This window comes from Crassostrea angulata, unplaced genomic scaffold (genome assembly GCF_025612915.1).
Source record: "Crassostrea angulata isolate pt1a10 unplaced genomic scaffold, ASM2561291v2 HiC_scaffold_145, whole genome shotgun sequence".
In the NCBI taxonomy this organism is placed as follows: Eukaryota; Metazoa; Mollusca; class Bivalvia; order Ostreida; family Ostreidae; genus Magallana; species Magallana angulata.
In genome coordinates this window covers 26,682-43,706 of record NW_026441700.1, presented here as the reverse complement: position 1 = coordinate 43,706, position 17,025 = coordinate 26,682, and the positions used below count along the sequence as shown (strand labels likewise).

The window sequence follows — 17,025 nt, the reverse complement described above, 5'->3', positions numbered from 1 at the left end:
TGTTGAAGGTGTGGAATGAAATAACTAATGATGCTAACATATGTAGAACAACAGAGGAAATATTCAGAAACATATATCTATCACAGGATTTATATGAAAAAGCACATAGAATATTGGCCTCTAAAACCACCTGTATTTTGAAACGAAATCCAATAGAAATGTGGACAAATCAATACAATCCATGCCTACTCAAAAGCTGGGATGCAAACATGGACATACAGTATGTATTGGACCCTTTCAGCTGCATAGTTTATATTATATCATATATTTCAAAATCTGAAAGGGAAATGGGAATGTTACTAAAGCAAACTAAAATAGAAGCAGCCGAGGGAAATTTGAGTGCACACGACACCATCAAGAGAGTAGGATCAGCTTATCTTAATCACAGAGAAGTTAGTGCACAGGAAGCAGTTTACAGGGTGTGCAATCTTAAAATGAAGGAGAGTTCAAGGAAAGTCAACTTCATTCCTGTAGGAGAAAATCCAACTCGACTGAGTAAGCCTCTTCGACAAATAACAAAAGACAAGAAAGTCAAAATTGGTGAAAATGATGTGATTGTGGACAATGATAATGATGGTGATGATGATGAAGAAAATAGTTTATGGATGACAAATATTGTGGAAAGGTATGAAAATCGACCTCAGTTAAGTGTTTTCCAAAAAATGTGTCTTGCTGAATTCTGTTCAGAATACAGAGTACTTAGTAAATCTGAGATTCCAAAGGGCAAAAAAGAAGGTGTATATGAATTGAGAAATGGAAAGGGTTACATTCAAAAGAGAAGCAGAGGGAAACCCGCTGTTATTCGATACCCAAGATTTAGTCGTGACAATGCACCTGAAAAATTTTATCAGTGTCGCCTACAACTTTTTCTTCCATACTGGAATCTGAATCAGTTGAAACCACCTGGATTTGAACTGTACCAGAGTTTTTATGAGCATGGATATGTCAAAGTGAATTCAAACAAAGATTTAGAAAGAGTCAAAAGCATTGTGGATAGCAATCATAATTACTTCTCAAAAAATGAGGATGATATTGAAAATGCACAGGATGCTTTAGAATTGCTCGGTGAACCAGAAGATGCATGGGCAAATTTATGTCCAGAATCAGAATTAAATCGAAGAGAATGTTTGAACGAAAAATCAAAAGAACAGGAGACTACAGAATTAGAAATCACACATGAAGTGGAAAGTAGTGGTTCCGGCGACATTATTTATCATCTGAGAGAAACTCAGAACACTAGAAAAGAGATGCTTCCCTTATTGCGCAGTTCGAATGAGAGACAAAAGCAGATATTTTATGCTGTTCATGAGTGGTGTATTAAGAAAATGTCTGGAGAGAATGTAGAGCCTATGCACATTTTTATAACTGGAGGAGCAGGGACAGGAAAAAGCCATCTGATAAAGACAATACACTATGAAGCATCTCGTCTCTTTGAAAAAACTTTGCCTTCTCCAAATGCAATATCTGTGATTCTGACAGCTTTTACAGGAACAGCTGCATTTAATATTGGAGGAAATACCATTCATCATGTTTTTTCTTTAACAAAAGCTTTACCAATTCCATATCAACCCTTAAAGGAACAAAGTTTATGTGGAATAAGAACAAGATTAGAGTATTTGCAGATTTTAGTCATCGATGAGGTTTCCATGGTGTACAAAAGACTACTGTTTTACATTCATGAACGACTTGTCCAAATCAAAAAATGTAAAAAAAACCCTTTGGTGGTGTATCTGTGATAGCAGTCGGAGATTTTTATCAACTTCCTCCAGTGAAACAACGAAAAGATGAGAGGTTGTATAAAGAAAATGGTTCATATCCAATAGATTACTGGCTGGATTTTTTTAAAATTGTAGAGTTGGATGAAATTATGCGGCAAAGAGAGGATAAAGCATTTGCAACAGTTTTGAATTCATTACGCATTAGAACGTCTGAAGAACTTATTTCAGAGGAAGCTTTGGCAACACTTCAGGAATGCATTAGAGAAGGACCAGATGATGTTCTACATGTTTATTCTACAAACAAAGAAGCAAATGAATACAATCTCAAAATGTTACATAGTAACTGTGAACAGTTAATAGAAGTGCAAGCGGATGATCATCAGAAAGACAAGACAACAGGAAAATTAATTTTACGTGATAAACCGTTGACTAGTACCCGCGCTGATGGCCTCTCTGCTTTTTTACTTTTAGCCGTAAATGCAAGAGTAATGCTTACGCGAAATGTTAGTGTTGAGGATGGACTAGTAAATGGTGCAATGGGATATATTTCAAATTTTGTGTTTAAAAGCAAACAGCCTGTAAATACAGTAGATGTAGTTGAAGTCATCTTTGATAGTGCAAGTGTTGGTAAAATCCAGGGGAAGATGACACCCAATGGGAATGTGGTCCCAATTAAAAGAGTGGAAGAAGAGATAAATGAGAAAAATGTAAAGAATGTTGTTAGACATCAATTTCCACTGAAACTCTCATGGGCATGTACAGCACATAAAGTCCAAGGTATGACTACCAAGAGTGTTGTTGTCAATTTAGATCACACTTTTTCTCCTGGGCAAGCATATGTAGCAATCAGTCGTGTAACTTCAAAAGATGGTCTGTTCATTGAGACCGATGATGAAAGTGTCTTGCAGAGAAAAATATATGCTGATTTAGATGTGAAATTAGCTCTTAATAGTATGGAGAAATACATTTTAGATGAAGACTGGATATGCAATGTAAGAAAATGCGGAAATTACAAAACAATTCTTTTGTTCAATGTTCAGAGTTTGAGAGGACACTTTCAGGAGATAAATTTTGACAACAGATTAATGAAAGCTGATTTTGTTTGTTTAACAGAAACATGGTTGAAAGAAGAGGAGGATGTTCAAGATATTGAAATTTCAGGCTTTGAATTCCACCATGTTGTACGAAACCAGTGTTATGATGATAGTGAAGATCTGATGACAAGACTGAGGAAAGCAAAAGGTGGTGGGGTTGGAGTGTACAAAAAGAAAACAACGGAGAGAATCTTGATCAATGCTTTGGAATACAAGAACATAGAGGGAATAACTGTAGAAATACACCAGGAGGACATTGCAATCCTTACACTCTACCGGCCAAGTTTGCTACCTGTAAACAATTTTCTTGACAGGTTACAAAAAGTGGTGGATTTTTATAAGAGACGTTATTTGAACTTGATTATTATAGGTGACATGAATGAAGATGCCAGAATGCAAGGACCCATACAGAGTTTTTTAGAATCAGTGGGATTTATGCAAATGGTGCATTTTTACACAACAGAGGGTGGAACAATATTAGATCATGTATACGTAACTGACCCTCTAAAAACCTGTGTACACAAAGTGTCATTTTATTTCAGTTATCATGAAGCTATTGAAATTCATGTGAGAACTAAATAAAAAAGATTCAGATTGATTTTGAGTTCACACTATTTTAAACAAGGATTATTTTCAGTTGAGTCTGATGAAAACTGAATTTAATTGATATATTATTAGTTACATTCTTTATTTGGTAATCATAGTTTTCACAAGATAAGCTCTTCTTTAATATTAAAAAATATGTTGCCTTTTCAATTTGAAAGAATTTTTCATACTTAATTCCTATAGTGAAATATGACCTTACGTTGTTAAGATAACTTATTTATTATCTGTGTAAAGTGATTTTTCAAGTAGAAGAGTGCAGTGCTGAATTCGTGATAATTGGATTATGTGTTTACGATGGTTATGTATCACTTATATATATATATATATCTTTTACATTTTTGTTTTGACAGATCTTTACTGAGACATGGCTAGAATCGCATCAACATTCAATGCCTACAGAAATCCTGACAGTGCGTGAAATGTACTTAAAGTACCTGAAATGTACATAAGTGAAGAGCTGAAAAATATCTACAATTTGAAGGTAATAATGCCACAAAATTTTAGATAGTAATTGGTTTACATTTCAAATTGCTGGAGTGTTAAGAAACTGTATTTGCAATATGTAGAAGATTAGTCATTTAATTGGAAAGGTTGGAAAGGTTGTTTTCTCTGTATGTATTACATATCTGTAGTACAACATATATATACATCTTCTTAAATGCATTCAGTATTTCAATATTTTAGTAAAGAAATCTGAGGTTAATACTCTAAAGAAATCCTTCTTCAGTTGTCAATAAAAAAAAGAAACTAAGAATGTGGGCGAACGAAATGAGCCAATTATATACCTATAGTGCAGCAAATAATCTCCATGATAAAAATATTTTCTTTTATATAAATTTGCAAAAATTGTAAAACAGTAGAATAAAATAATTTGCTGTTGAAATACCATTCATACACCAATGTGGACAAAAAGGACCATTTACTCAAAACAGAATACTTCCACATGAGTAAATTGTTGCTCCATATTACCAAAAGCTAGCATAAAAATATACACTTTGTGGTTAATCAAAAAATGATGCACAAAAAACTTGTATCTTTTCAAGAAGTACTTTAATCCAATTACTAGTGTTTTATAAGAAAACCATGATTCAAATGTCATTATTCATCAGTAGTTGTGTTTGCATAGTGGTTATAGTATTTACTGCGTAGCATTAAAAAATATGATATTCAACCAGGATCTTTATTACTAGAGTTCAAAGGCCAAGAATACCATGCTATATATTTTTTAATTAATAAAATAATTTGTTAAGGATGTTGTTTATTCAGGATTTGAGTTCTCAAATTGTTATAAAGTTCATTGTCATGAGTGAAAATTGGTCTAAACTTAAAACGTATCTATGAAATGAATTATTATTGATATAACATTCGATATATTTACAACATTATGAAATTAGCCTCAAACAAAAAATGCTTAGCAAAACACAGGAAATTCAGACTAAATTTTGCATATTTTGTTTTCCGCTAAATCATTGTCGGCAGTGCTTTAATATTAAAAGTTATGATTTTATATTTTAATCCACATAATTTTGGTTATTTTCTGTTGGATTTATCTCACTTATTCATTCCAATAATTGTATGGCTCGAACTGTTAAAATATTGAAAAATGCTTTAAAACAAAAAAACACCACTATATCTCAAAATTTTGATCATTGACCTCATATAAACTTTATGCCAACAGAATAAGGTCAATATAAGATGTTTAATACTATAAATGTTTTTGTACTATCATCATTCAATTGTTTGTTTCTAAAATTGGATCAAACATGGGTACAATCAAAAGTCTATACCATACGATAGATGGTTTTTCATAACATCAGTGGATTTTTTTTTTCAATTTGAGTGAACATCATCCTAAATAGAAAAATTTTCTTTGGAAATATTTTGTTTGGCATAATGTCATAAATTTACAAATGAAAATTTTACTCTGAATACTAAATTCAGAAATTTATTATGATTTTTAGCTCACCGAGACGAAGTCAAGGAGAGCTTATGCTATACCCTCGGCGTCGGCGTCGGCGTCGGCGTCGGCGTCGGCGTCGGCGTCCGGACCTGGTTAAAGTTTTTGTTGCAGGTCCTGTATCCAAGCTATTACTTGTCCTATCTTCACCAAACTTGCATGGATGATGCATCTGGACCTACTTATGGAATTGAAAGACTTGGATGCTTAATCTGGGTCCTAAATTTTAGATGCTGGAGGAGTTTAAGGTTGTTGGACCAGGTTAAAGTTTTTGTTGCAGGTGCCCTTTGATAGCAATATCTAAGTTACTGCTGGTCCGTACTTCACCAAACTTGCATGGATGGTGTGCCTTATGATACTGATGCACCAGACAGGCTTGAGTGCTGAATCTAAGCTATAGGTTTCGGATGCTGGAGGAGGTTAAGGTTTTTGGACCAGGTTAAAGTTTTTGTTGCGGGTGCCCATTGATAGCAATATCTAAGTAACTACTGGTCCTAACTTCACCAAACTTGTATGGATGATGCGTCTTATGATACTGATGCACCTGACAAGCTTCAATGCTGAATCTGAGCAATAGGTTTCGGATGCTGGAAGAGGTTAAGGTTTTAAGAGCTGGTTAAAGTTTTTGTTGCAGGTGCCCTCTGATGATTATATCTTAGTTACTACTGGTCCTAACTTCACTAAACTTGTATGGATGGTGCGTCTTATGATACTGATGCACCTGACAAGCTTGAATGCTGAATCTGAGCAATAGGTTTCGGATGCTGGAGGAGGTTAAGGTTTTAAGAGCTGGTTAAATAAAGTTTTTGAAATAGGTGCCCTCTGATGATGATATCTTAGTTATTACTTGTCCTTACTTCACCAGACTTCCATGGATGGTGTGTCTTATGATACTGATGCACCTGACAGGCTTGAATGCTGAGTCTGGTTTCGGATGCTGGATAAAGTTAAGTTTTTAGGAACAGGTCACATGTTTAATAGATGATAGTACTATTTCAAACTTGCATAGTTGATTTAACTGTAATATGAATGAATTGCAGAGGTAGCTTCAGATGCAGAGCTTGATCTCCATTATCAAGGATGCTAAAAAATAAATCTTAGTTATTACAGGTCCTAACTTCACCAAACTTGAATGGATGGTGTGTCTTATGATACAGATGCACCTGACAGGCATAGATGCTGAATCTGAGCCATAGGTTGCGGATGCTGGAGGAAGTTAAGGTTTTAATTGCTAGTGCCCTCTGATGATGATATCTTAGTTATTACTGGTCCAAACTTCACCAAACTTGCATGGATGATGCGTCTTATGATACCAATGCACCTGATGGGCTTGAATGCTGAATCTGAGCCATAGGTTTCGGATGCTGGATGAGGTTTAGTTTTTTGGAACAGGTCACATGTTTTATAGATGATAGCTTGCATAGTTGATTTAACTTTATTATAAATTAAATGCAGAGGTTGCTTCAGATGCAGAGCCTGATCTCCATTATCAAGGATGCTAAAGAAATCTCCTACCTCACTCAAACCAGCACGATAGATAGATGTGTTTGTTGATAAATGATATAACATGATTTCTATGATAAAGTTTTGTATGATATGAAACAATATTGTTTGATATGATACAATATGATATCATATGTTATATTATAAAAGTTATACGATACGATATGATATTGTATCATTTTTTTTATTTTATGATATTGTATCATGATATTGTTATGTATAGTATTGTATATTATGATACAATATTGTATAATATTATATTGTATTTTTAATTTATTATTTTATCACATGATACAATTACATAAGATATTGCAAAATATTATATTGTATCCTATGTTACAATATTGTATATTCTATTATATTGTATCATACAATATTGTATAATATGATATTGGTTTCAGTAATATAGAATTATATCACATGAAATTGTATTATATGATATTGTAATATTATATAATATTGTATCATACGATATTGTATGATATGATATTGGTTTTTATGATATATTATCATATCACATGAAATTGTATTATATGATTTTGTAATATATATTATTGTGTCATATGATACAATATGTATAATATAATAATGTATTTTATAATATTTTACTTTATCACATGATATTGTATCATTTGATAAGATACAATGTTGGAATCAAATTATATTGTATTATATGATATAATATCATATAATGTATCAAATATGTTTCAGTGTCATTCAATACAATATCAAAACAGAATCCATGAATATCCAAGATCATAAAGTATGATTTTCATATAAAATGATAAAGGTGGTCTTATGTAGGTGATGTCTCATAAGGGTGATGCTCCGTCTCGGTGAGCTTAGTAATCTATGATTACCTATGTTTATTTATCTAAAGCTATAGGAATTGTACACTCAGTGTTCGCCTGTCTCATTTCAAAGACAACATATGCTTAACTGATGCATATGCTTTTACCTAATCTGAAGTTTTTTGAAAATTAGTAAATATGTAATGGTTCATTTAAGGAGGGCGTTTTGGGTTTTTTTCTGCATGAAAACTAAAATAGCAAAACTCTTTATTTTTCAACCATATGTAATTAACACCATCTTTAGGTCATTCACAAAATTTTCATTAAAGCATTACGTAGAAACTTTTCTCGAATAACTGAATTTTTTTTTTGGAGACCATTTCAAAATACAGGTATATTTACCTATAAATATGTATAGGAAATCGTAATTTTACACACTTCAAAGTTAATTAAAAAATTATTTTATAGCAATTTTTCTCAAATACTAATATGTCATAATTAACATCATTTACTAACTCGCATTTTTAAAAGAAATACTAAATTCTACTGTATTATCTGTATTTTGTTTATTGTTATCAATTTTAAAAATCATGTTGAAAAAAATATTCATGAAAGGTATAATAACATTGTAGTTTACTAGAATGTGCAAAAACATGTGGAATGAAAACTAAAGTCAACCTCTTCAATTATTTGAATAAATGCTCAATTTCTTGTGAAGAATAAAATTAATGCTTATTTCCTTTTTTTCAGTAATCAGTAATTAACTGCAGATAGTACCACTTAATGGACCAAGAATTACAAAGAATATGGTGGTTTTGTGAAGATATGTGCAGAGTGCAGTAGGAGAGGGGCATTATGCTCCCTCCAACTTTAACCAAAGACACATTTGAATAATTTTTAGCTCACCTGAGCTGAAAGCTCAAGGGAGCTATTCTGATCACATTTTGTCTGTCGTTCGTCCGTCTGTCTGTCTGTTAACTTTACACATTTTCAACATATTCTCAAAAACTGCTCGGCAAATTTCAACCAAACTTGGCACAATGCACCCTTAGGCAAAGGGAATTCAAAGTTGTGAAAATTAAGGATCACACCCTTTTACAAGGGGAGATAATTAGGTATTATTGATAATTTTTCATAAATCTTTTAAAATCTTCTTTTCAAGAAACATTTGGCCAGGAAAGCTGAATCTTTTGTGGAAGCATTCTCAGGTAGTGAAGATTCAAAGTTCTAAAAATCATGACCACCGGGTGTAGGGTGGGGCCACAATGGGGGCGGGGTCGAACTTTACATAGGAACATATAGATTAAATCTTTAAAAATCTTCTTAAGAACCATTTGTCCACAAAGCTGAAACTTGCGTGGAAGCATCCTTAGGTAGTAAAGATTCAAAGTTGTGAAAATCATGACCACCGGGGGTAGGGTGGGGCCAGAATGGGGGCGGGGTCGAATTTTACATATGAATATATAGATTAAATTTAAAATTCTTCTTTTCAAGAACCATTTAGCCAGGAAAGCTGAAGCTTTTGTGGAAGCATTTTCAGGTAGTGTAGATTTAAGGTTGTGAAAATCATGACCCCTGGAGGTTGGTGGGGTCACAATGGTGGGGGGGGGGGTCGAATTTTACATAGGAATATATAGAGTAATTCTTTAAAAATCATTTTCTCAAGGACCATTTGCCCAGGAAAGTTGAAACTTGTGTGGAAGTATCTTCTAAAAAAAACCATTTGGGGAGGGCAAATTTTTACGTATGAATATATAACAAAAAATCTTAAAATCTTCCAAAAAAAACACCATTTGCCTAGAAAAGCGGTAACTTAAGCAAAAGCAACTTCAGATAGTGTGGATTTAAATTTGTTAAAATCAAATTTTGAGGAGGAGGGTGGGGCTGCATTGGGGATCTAGTTGTACAAAGGAAAACATTTATTCACAAAAACTGAAATGTTATCGTGTATGGTTTGCATGTATGCAAGCATTTTGACATATATTGCTGATTCTTCAAAATTGTTAGCCCCTGGACAATTCTTGGGCCTTACAAGAGGTTCAGAGTGTGTTGTAGGTTTATATCCCGTTGATAAACAATTGTTTAGGATCTTTATGAGAACTGCAATGCTCAACATGCTATGACTCTAAAATCATCAGGGACTGGATCACAAGAATATTGGGAGACAGACTTTTACTTATACAGGATCTACATGTAATATACCCACATTGTCCACATGTATTGACTCTATTAAGCTGATTTTATCATGCTTAATGTTGCTCAGGTGTGCGATGTAGCCCACGGGCCTCTTGTATTTCATTTATTTTCCTGATACTTCTCTCCCTACCTTAATTGTGTGTGAAATAGGACACAATATTCCTTGTACGTCATTGCATCTACAGTTAGCTTGTTATTCCCTCTTATTGAGACAAAATAATGTGATGTGATTTTATAAGATGTGATTTGAAGAAAAGATATAACTAGATATGTGTCCACATTTTCTTATTGATGAAATTGAAGAAATAACATACTATTGGATCATTATCATTATGATATTTTAAGGAAATTGTGTTTATCCCTTCTCTTATTGCTTTGTTTAATTATATTATGAAATGTTAGAATATGTAGAAAAAAATTATTTACTTGAACAAGAGAAGTGCCTAACATTTTGTGATATTTGAATTTAATAATCTATAACATTGTCATTGTACATGTACATGTAGTAGTATTCTTCATTGACAATTTATGTGTATAAATTCATGCAATGGTTCAAAATACTGTAGATTACTGTATATGAAACATTATGCCTTGCATATGTTATATTTAAACATCATCCATAGTTTGTCCCAAGTTATTGCATCTATCACATTTTCAGGATTTAAATCAAAATATACATGCCCATGAAAGAAATATAATTGAAATTGATGAAAGGGAAAATATGAAAGAGATATTCATTGACAAGTTATCATTTGTCACTTGGAAAACTCACAGGAAGGAAAACAAACTCCATCACTGATTACTTTGTTAGTTGATGTGTATTGTTGTGGAATTCTCTATTCATGGGACACAAATGTGCAAGAACATTTTGAATCACTCTTACACACAATTTACAATGACTATACCGTCACCGTCTTGGACATTGAATCTTTTTAAAATGAGATCACCCATGAAATTGCATTTTTGTCCATAATGATTGCTTGTCCACGTCTGTGGACATTGTTCATTGATAAAGACAGTGTCACTTACCAGGCCCATTAAAACACGTAACCCATCTCTTTGAAATAATCATATAACACTATAAGAAAAGGTATAAAATTTCAAAATATGCAAGTTTATTTTTTGAAAAACTTCACGACATATTCAGTTGTTAGATTAACAATGTCAGCATGATATTTTTTTCATTGGTTTCATTTATTTTTTATGTTTTAAGAATTTCTACCTCTAAACGTATGTAAAACCTAATGTTGGATTTTTTTTCATACAGAATTGCCCAATTTATTTTTTAACAATAATGTCATATAATCAATAAATTGTGTATTGCTGAATAAAATTGGTTATTTATTTATTCTTGATTTGTTTTTGTTTTCTTTATGCCCTGCAAGCAGAGTTGAGATATATCAGTCAGGAGAGCGCGAGGAACCGGAACTGCTCATTGAAAATAAAAGTTTGTATCTCTTGTTCATTCATATACCTAGTGTACTATACAGTTTACCAAGCTAAGTAAACGGTCAGATAAAAACCGAGGGGCATGGTCACGATTTTGGTTATATTCAATTTCTGTTTTTATTATTTACAATGCTTTAAGAATACATTTTTAATGATCAAATGGAATTTGAGAATCAGTAGAAGAATTATAGGCAAGATACAGGGTATAATTCTTTGTCACGTAAACAAGGCTCGTGCCTTTTTTTTGTTTACATAGGTTAAATATACCAGTAAAAATCTTATTCAAGCTCATTATTCTTTCTCTTATTTATTTTAAGCATAAAGCTGAAACTCCCTTATAATTCAACGAAGTTTTGGTTGTCTATTTATTGCCTTGGGACCGGAAGTGGACGAACGGAAGTGATTTACAAGCACAAAAGCTGATATTTCTTGTACATTTGCTTAGCGTGTATCACTGTTTATCAGACTAGATGAAACGCCCCATAAAGTCATTCAAACTTGTTAAAAACCTGATTTGTTTGAATCCTTCCAGTGGTAATCGGAACTGATGGTTGACAAAATATAACCCGTTAAACACATCTTCAATCAAATGTCTATCATATATTAAAGCTTTATGTCTCAATCACTTACATAGACTAAAATCTCGCGGGCATCAAATTTGTAAAAAGGAAAGCTAATTAGAGATATTTGAGATATCTCAGCGGAAGTTAAATTTATTTGCTAATTTAACATTATACAGATGACATATCTGAGAGTGTATACTCATATATTCTTTCCATGTACATGTAAAATGAATAAAGAAAGAAAAATAAAATAATTTGTGAGGTGCTTCCGGTGACGACCGGAAGTTACGACGAACACAACAAAATAATTTAAACACATCTACAACTATAGGTCTATTATCCCTCAAAGTTTGGAGGTTCAAGTCTTTATCGTTTCTGAGATCTCATTGGCCATAGCTTTTTGCCGCGAGACAGCAAACGGACGACATGATGTGAATTTTGAAAAAAAAATGAAATAAACGCCTAGAGATATTATCGTTCTCTATCAGTCCTAAAAATAATAAGAAAATCTATCCAGCCATCTCTGAAAAATCTAGTTAAACTTTTAAAAAACTTGATTTGTTTGAACTCTTCCTTTGTGGACCGGAAGTGACGGTTCACAGAATTAAAACGGTTAAACACATCTTCTATCAAGTGTCTATCATCCATGTCAGTTTCGTGTCTTGATCACTTACAGTTTATGAGATCTCGAGGTTCAAACATTTGTTTGTATAAATGGCTACATGAGATATTGAGATATCTCACCGGAAGTAGATTTTTTATGTTTAGTTAACATCGGAAAGATGACATATGTAAGCATTTATACTTATATTTCAATTCTCCGTAAAATATATTAAATGCGTAAAAACATAATTTTTGAAGTGCTTCCGGTGACGACCGGAAGTTACGACGAACAAAACAAAATAGTTTAAACACATCTACAACTATAGGTCTATCATCCCTCAAAGTTTGGAGGTTTAAGTCTTTATCGTTTCTGAGATCTCATTGTCCATAGCTTTTTGTCGCGGGACAGGAAACGGACGACAGGAAGTAAAATTTTGAAAAAATGAGAAAATCTCCTGGAGATGTTTTCGTTCTTTATCAGTCCTAAAAATTTCAAGAAAATCCATCCAGCCATCTCTTAGAAATCTGGTTAAACTTTTAAAAAACTTGATTTGTTTGAACTCTTCCTGTGTGGACCGGAAGTGACGGTCGACAAAATAAAAACGGTTAAACACATCTTCTATCAAATGTCTATCATCCCTGTAAGTTTCGTGTCTTGATCACTTACAGTTTCTGAGATATCGGGGTTCAAACTTTTGTTTTAAAAAAGGCTACATGAGATATTTGAGATATCTCACCGGAAGTAGAATTTTTATGTTGAGTTAACATCAGAAAGATGCAATTTGTAAGCATTTATACTTATATTTCAATTCTCCGTAAAATATATTAAATGCGTAAAAACATAATTTTTGAAGTGCTTCCGGTGACGACCGGAAGTTACGACGGACAAAACAAAATAGTTTAAACACATCTACAACTATAGGTCTATCATCCCTCAAAGTTTGGAGGTTTAAGTCTTTATCGTTTCTGAGATCTCATTGTCCATAGCTTTTTGTCGCGGGACAGGAAACGGACGACAGGAAGTAGATTTTGACAAAATGAAAAAAACGCCTGGAGATATTATAATTTTCTGTTAGTCCTGAAAATTGCAAGAAAATCCATCCAGCCATCTCTGAGAAATCTTGTGGACAAAAAAAGGAAAAAAAAAAATAATAATAACTAGACTCTTGTTGCTATAGCAACAAAAAGGTCTTCCGTTCCTCATGTATTAATCTGTACAAAAGATCCATTTCAATATTCTTGAAAACAGAAAATGGATATAATTTATACTGTAAAGGAATTCCCAAGAAATAAACAAAGCAAAAAGACAAAACGTCATTTTTGAGTACTTTCTGTGACGACCGGAAGTTACGCCGGATCATACAGAACATAGTAAACATATCTTCATACATTGTTTTGTCTTTCCTCAAAGTTTGGATGTTCAAGATTTTGTTAGTTATAATATATCGTTGAGAAAAGGTTTTTGTCTAGGGACCGGAAACGAACGAACGGAAGTGATTAAGAAACTGAAAATACGTATTTCAGTACATTACCTATGATACGTTATTGTTCATCACAGTGAGTATAATGTTAAAAAAATTCTAAAGTTAAAAAAAACCCTTTTATTAAGAACACTTTAAGAACACTTTGAGTGAGAACCGGAAGTGACATACGACCAAATGGAACCTGCTAAACACATGTTCATTCAATTGTCCATTATCCATGCAAGTTTTGTGTCTTGATCTCTTACAGTCTCTGAGATCTTGTGGGTAGTTTGTTTTTTAAAAAGAAGGCTACCTGAGATATTTGAGATGTCTCACCGGAAGTAGAACTTATTTTTTGTTTTTTTACCATGTGTAGATGACCTTTTGTGTTTTTATTGCTAAAATGTTACTTCAATGCTAAATAACCAACATATTTTTAAAAAAAATCAAAATAAGGTGTACTTCCTGTGACGACCGGAAGTTACGCCGGATAAAACAAAATAGTGTTAACACATGTACATACATAGGTCTTTCATCCCACAAAGTTTAGCTGTTCTAGTCCTTACTTTTTTTGTGATCTTGTCGAAATAAGGTTATTTGTCTCGGGACAGGAAACGGACAAACGGAAGTGTTCAATGTAAATTGCATTAAATATTTCTTGTATACTTGCCTTTTGTACATTTTTTTTATATATCTTACTCAAAATATCAAAGAAAAAAAGTTAAACCGATGAATAGCTCGATTTGTTTGAACTTTTCCGATGTGGACCGGAAGTGACGGAAGACAAAATGAAACCGGTTAAACATATCTTCAATCAAATATCTATCATCCAGAAAAGTTTCGTGTCTTGATCACTTATAGTTTATAAGATCTCGCGGGTACAAAATGTGTTTAAAAAAAGCTACCTGAGATAATTGAGATATCTCACCGGAAGTAAAATTTTTTTGTTGATGTGACATCGCATAGATAAAATTTGCATAGATTTATATGTATATATTTATTTTATGGAAAAGAATTTAAATACGCAAAAAAAATATTTTTCGAAGATTTCCGGTGACGACCGGAAGTTACGACGAACAAAACAAAATAGTTTAAACACATCTACATCTATAGGTCTATTCTCCCACAAAGTTTGGATGTTCAAGTCTTTACCATTTTTTAGATCTGGAGGTGACAAGCTTTTCGTCGCGGGGCAGGAAACGGACGAACGGAAGTGAATTTAGCAAAACTCAAATCAAAGACTTCTAGATCTTTTTAATTTCAACCATCACTAAAAATTTTAGGAATATCTATTCAGACATCTCTGAGATATTTACGATACAAAAAGGGGAAAAAAATAATAATAATAAGAAAGAAAGAAAAAACCTAACAATCACTATAAGGTCTTCCGTTGGAAACGGAAGACCTTAATAATAATAACTAGACACTTGTTGCAAAAGCAACAAAAAGGTCTTCCGTTTTGATATACATGTATCAATTTAACTGTAAGACATTGCTTCTCTCACATAGAAAAAAAAGTGGATATGATAAATATTGTGAATAATCTCAATCACTTACAGTGACAAAAATCTCACGGAAATCAAATGTGTAAAATGGAAAGCTACACAGACATATTTGAGATATCTCACCGGAAGTAAAATTTATTTGCTAATTTAACATTATATAGATGACATATGTAAGATTATATACTGATATTTTCATTTTATGTAAAATGAATAAAATATGAAGAAAACAAAATTTTTGAAGTGCTTCCGGTGACGACCGGAAGTTACGCCGAACAAAACAAAACAGTGTTAACACATGTTCATACATAGGTCTATCATCCCACAAAGTTTGGTTGTTCAAGTCGTCACCGTTTTTGAGATCTCGTCGAAATAAGGTTTTTTGTCTCGGGACAGGAAACGGACATGCGGAAGTGCTCAATGTAAATTGTATTAAACGTTTCTTGTATACTTGCCTTTTGTACGTTATATTTCATTTATCTAGCTAAAAATGTCAAAGAAACACAGTTAAACTGATAAACAGCTCGATTTGTTTGAACTCTTCCGGTGTGGACCGGAAGTGACGGAAGACAAAATGAAACCAGTTAAACACATCATCAATCAAATGTCTATCATCCACGAAAGTTCCGTGTCTTGATCACTTATAGTTTCTGAGATCTCGCGGGTACAAAATGTGTTTTAAAAAGGCTTCCTGAGATGATTGAGATATCTCACCGGAAGTAGAATTTTTTTGTTGATTTAACATTGCAAAGATAAGTTATGTATAGAATTATACTTATTTATTTAATTTACGGAAAATGAATTTAATGCGTATAATAACTATTTTTGAAGTGCTTCCAGTGACGACAGGAAGTTACGACGAACAAAACAAAAGTGTTTAAACACATCTACATACACAGGTCTATCATCCTACAAAAATTGGTTGATCAAGTCTTTACCATATTTGAGGTCTCGAGGTGACAAGCTTTTTCATTGCGGGACAGGAAACGGACGACCGGAAATGATTTTTAAAAAAATGAAAAAATCATTCCTACACTTTATCATTCTCTATTATTCCTGAAAATTTCAAGAAAATCTATCCAGTCATCTCTGAGAAAATCGGGGAAAAAAATAATAATAATAATAATAATAATAAAAAGAAACATTACAATCACTATAAGGTCTTCCGTTGGAAACGGAAGACCTTAATAAGAAACATTACAATCACTATAAGGTCTTCCGTTGGAAACGGAAGACCTTAAAAAGGAAATCATTGTATGTAAAACATAGTTTTATTTCTTTCAATTTTTACATGTTAGGCACTTCTTGTGACATTACCCAGTTGGCCTGTGTTGCTGGAGAAGAAATTTTCAACAGGTATGTTTTTCCCAACTTAGCAATTACACCAGGTGCAACTGCTGTAACTGGGATGTATGTTAACAATGGGGAGATGTTTGTCCACAATAGAGTTCAGTGGAGAAGTGTATGGAGGAATTAGCCGAGTGGCTAAAACAGTTTCAAAAGCCATTACTGGTTTGTCATAATGGACGAGCATTTGACTTAATTTTTTTATTGAAAAATTGTATTAAAATTCCATGCTC

The 17,025-nt window shown here is 32.9% G+C and overlaps 1 protein-coding gene across 1 annotated transcript; it reads left to right on the top strand.

Annotated features, from left to right (window-relative positions):
• The first annotated feature begins 1,672 nt into the window (after positions 1 to 1,672).
• LOC128169518 (uncharacterized) lies at positions 1,673 to 13,562 on the top strand. The gene is made up of 2 exons (XM_052835644.1): positions 1,673 to 3,899; positions 8,420 to 13,562. Exon 1 carries the CDS (start codon positions 1,868 to 1,870, stop codon positions 3,392 to 3,394), a length of 1,527 nt encoding a protein of 508 aa, XP_052691604.1. The 5' UTR covers positions 1,673 to 1,867; the 3' UTR covers positions 3,395 to 3,899; positions 8,420 to 13,562.
• The last annotated feature ends 3,463 nt before the right edge of the window (positions 13,563 to 17,025 follow it).

Excerpts from the sequence above, each read along its gene's own strand:
- LOC128169518 (XM_052835644.1), top strand. The coding sequence starts at position 1,868 with ATGCGGCAAAGAGAGGATAAAGCATTTGCAACAGTTTTGAATTCATTA.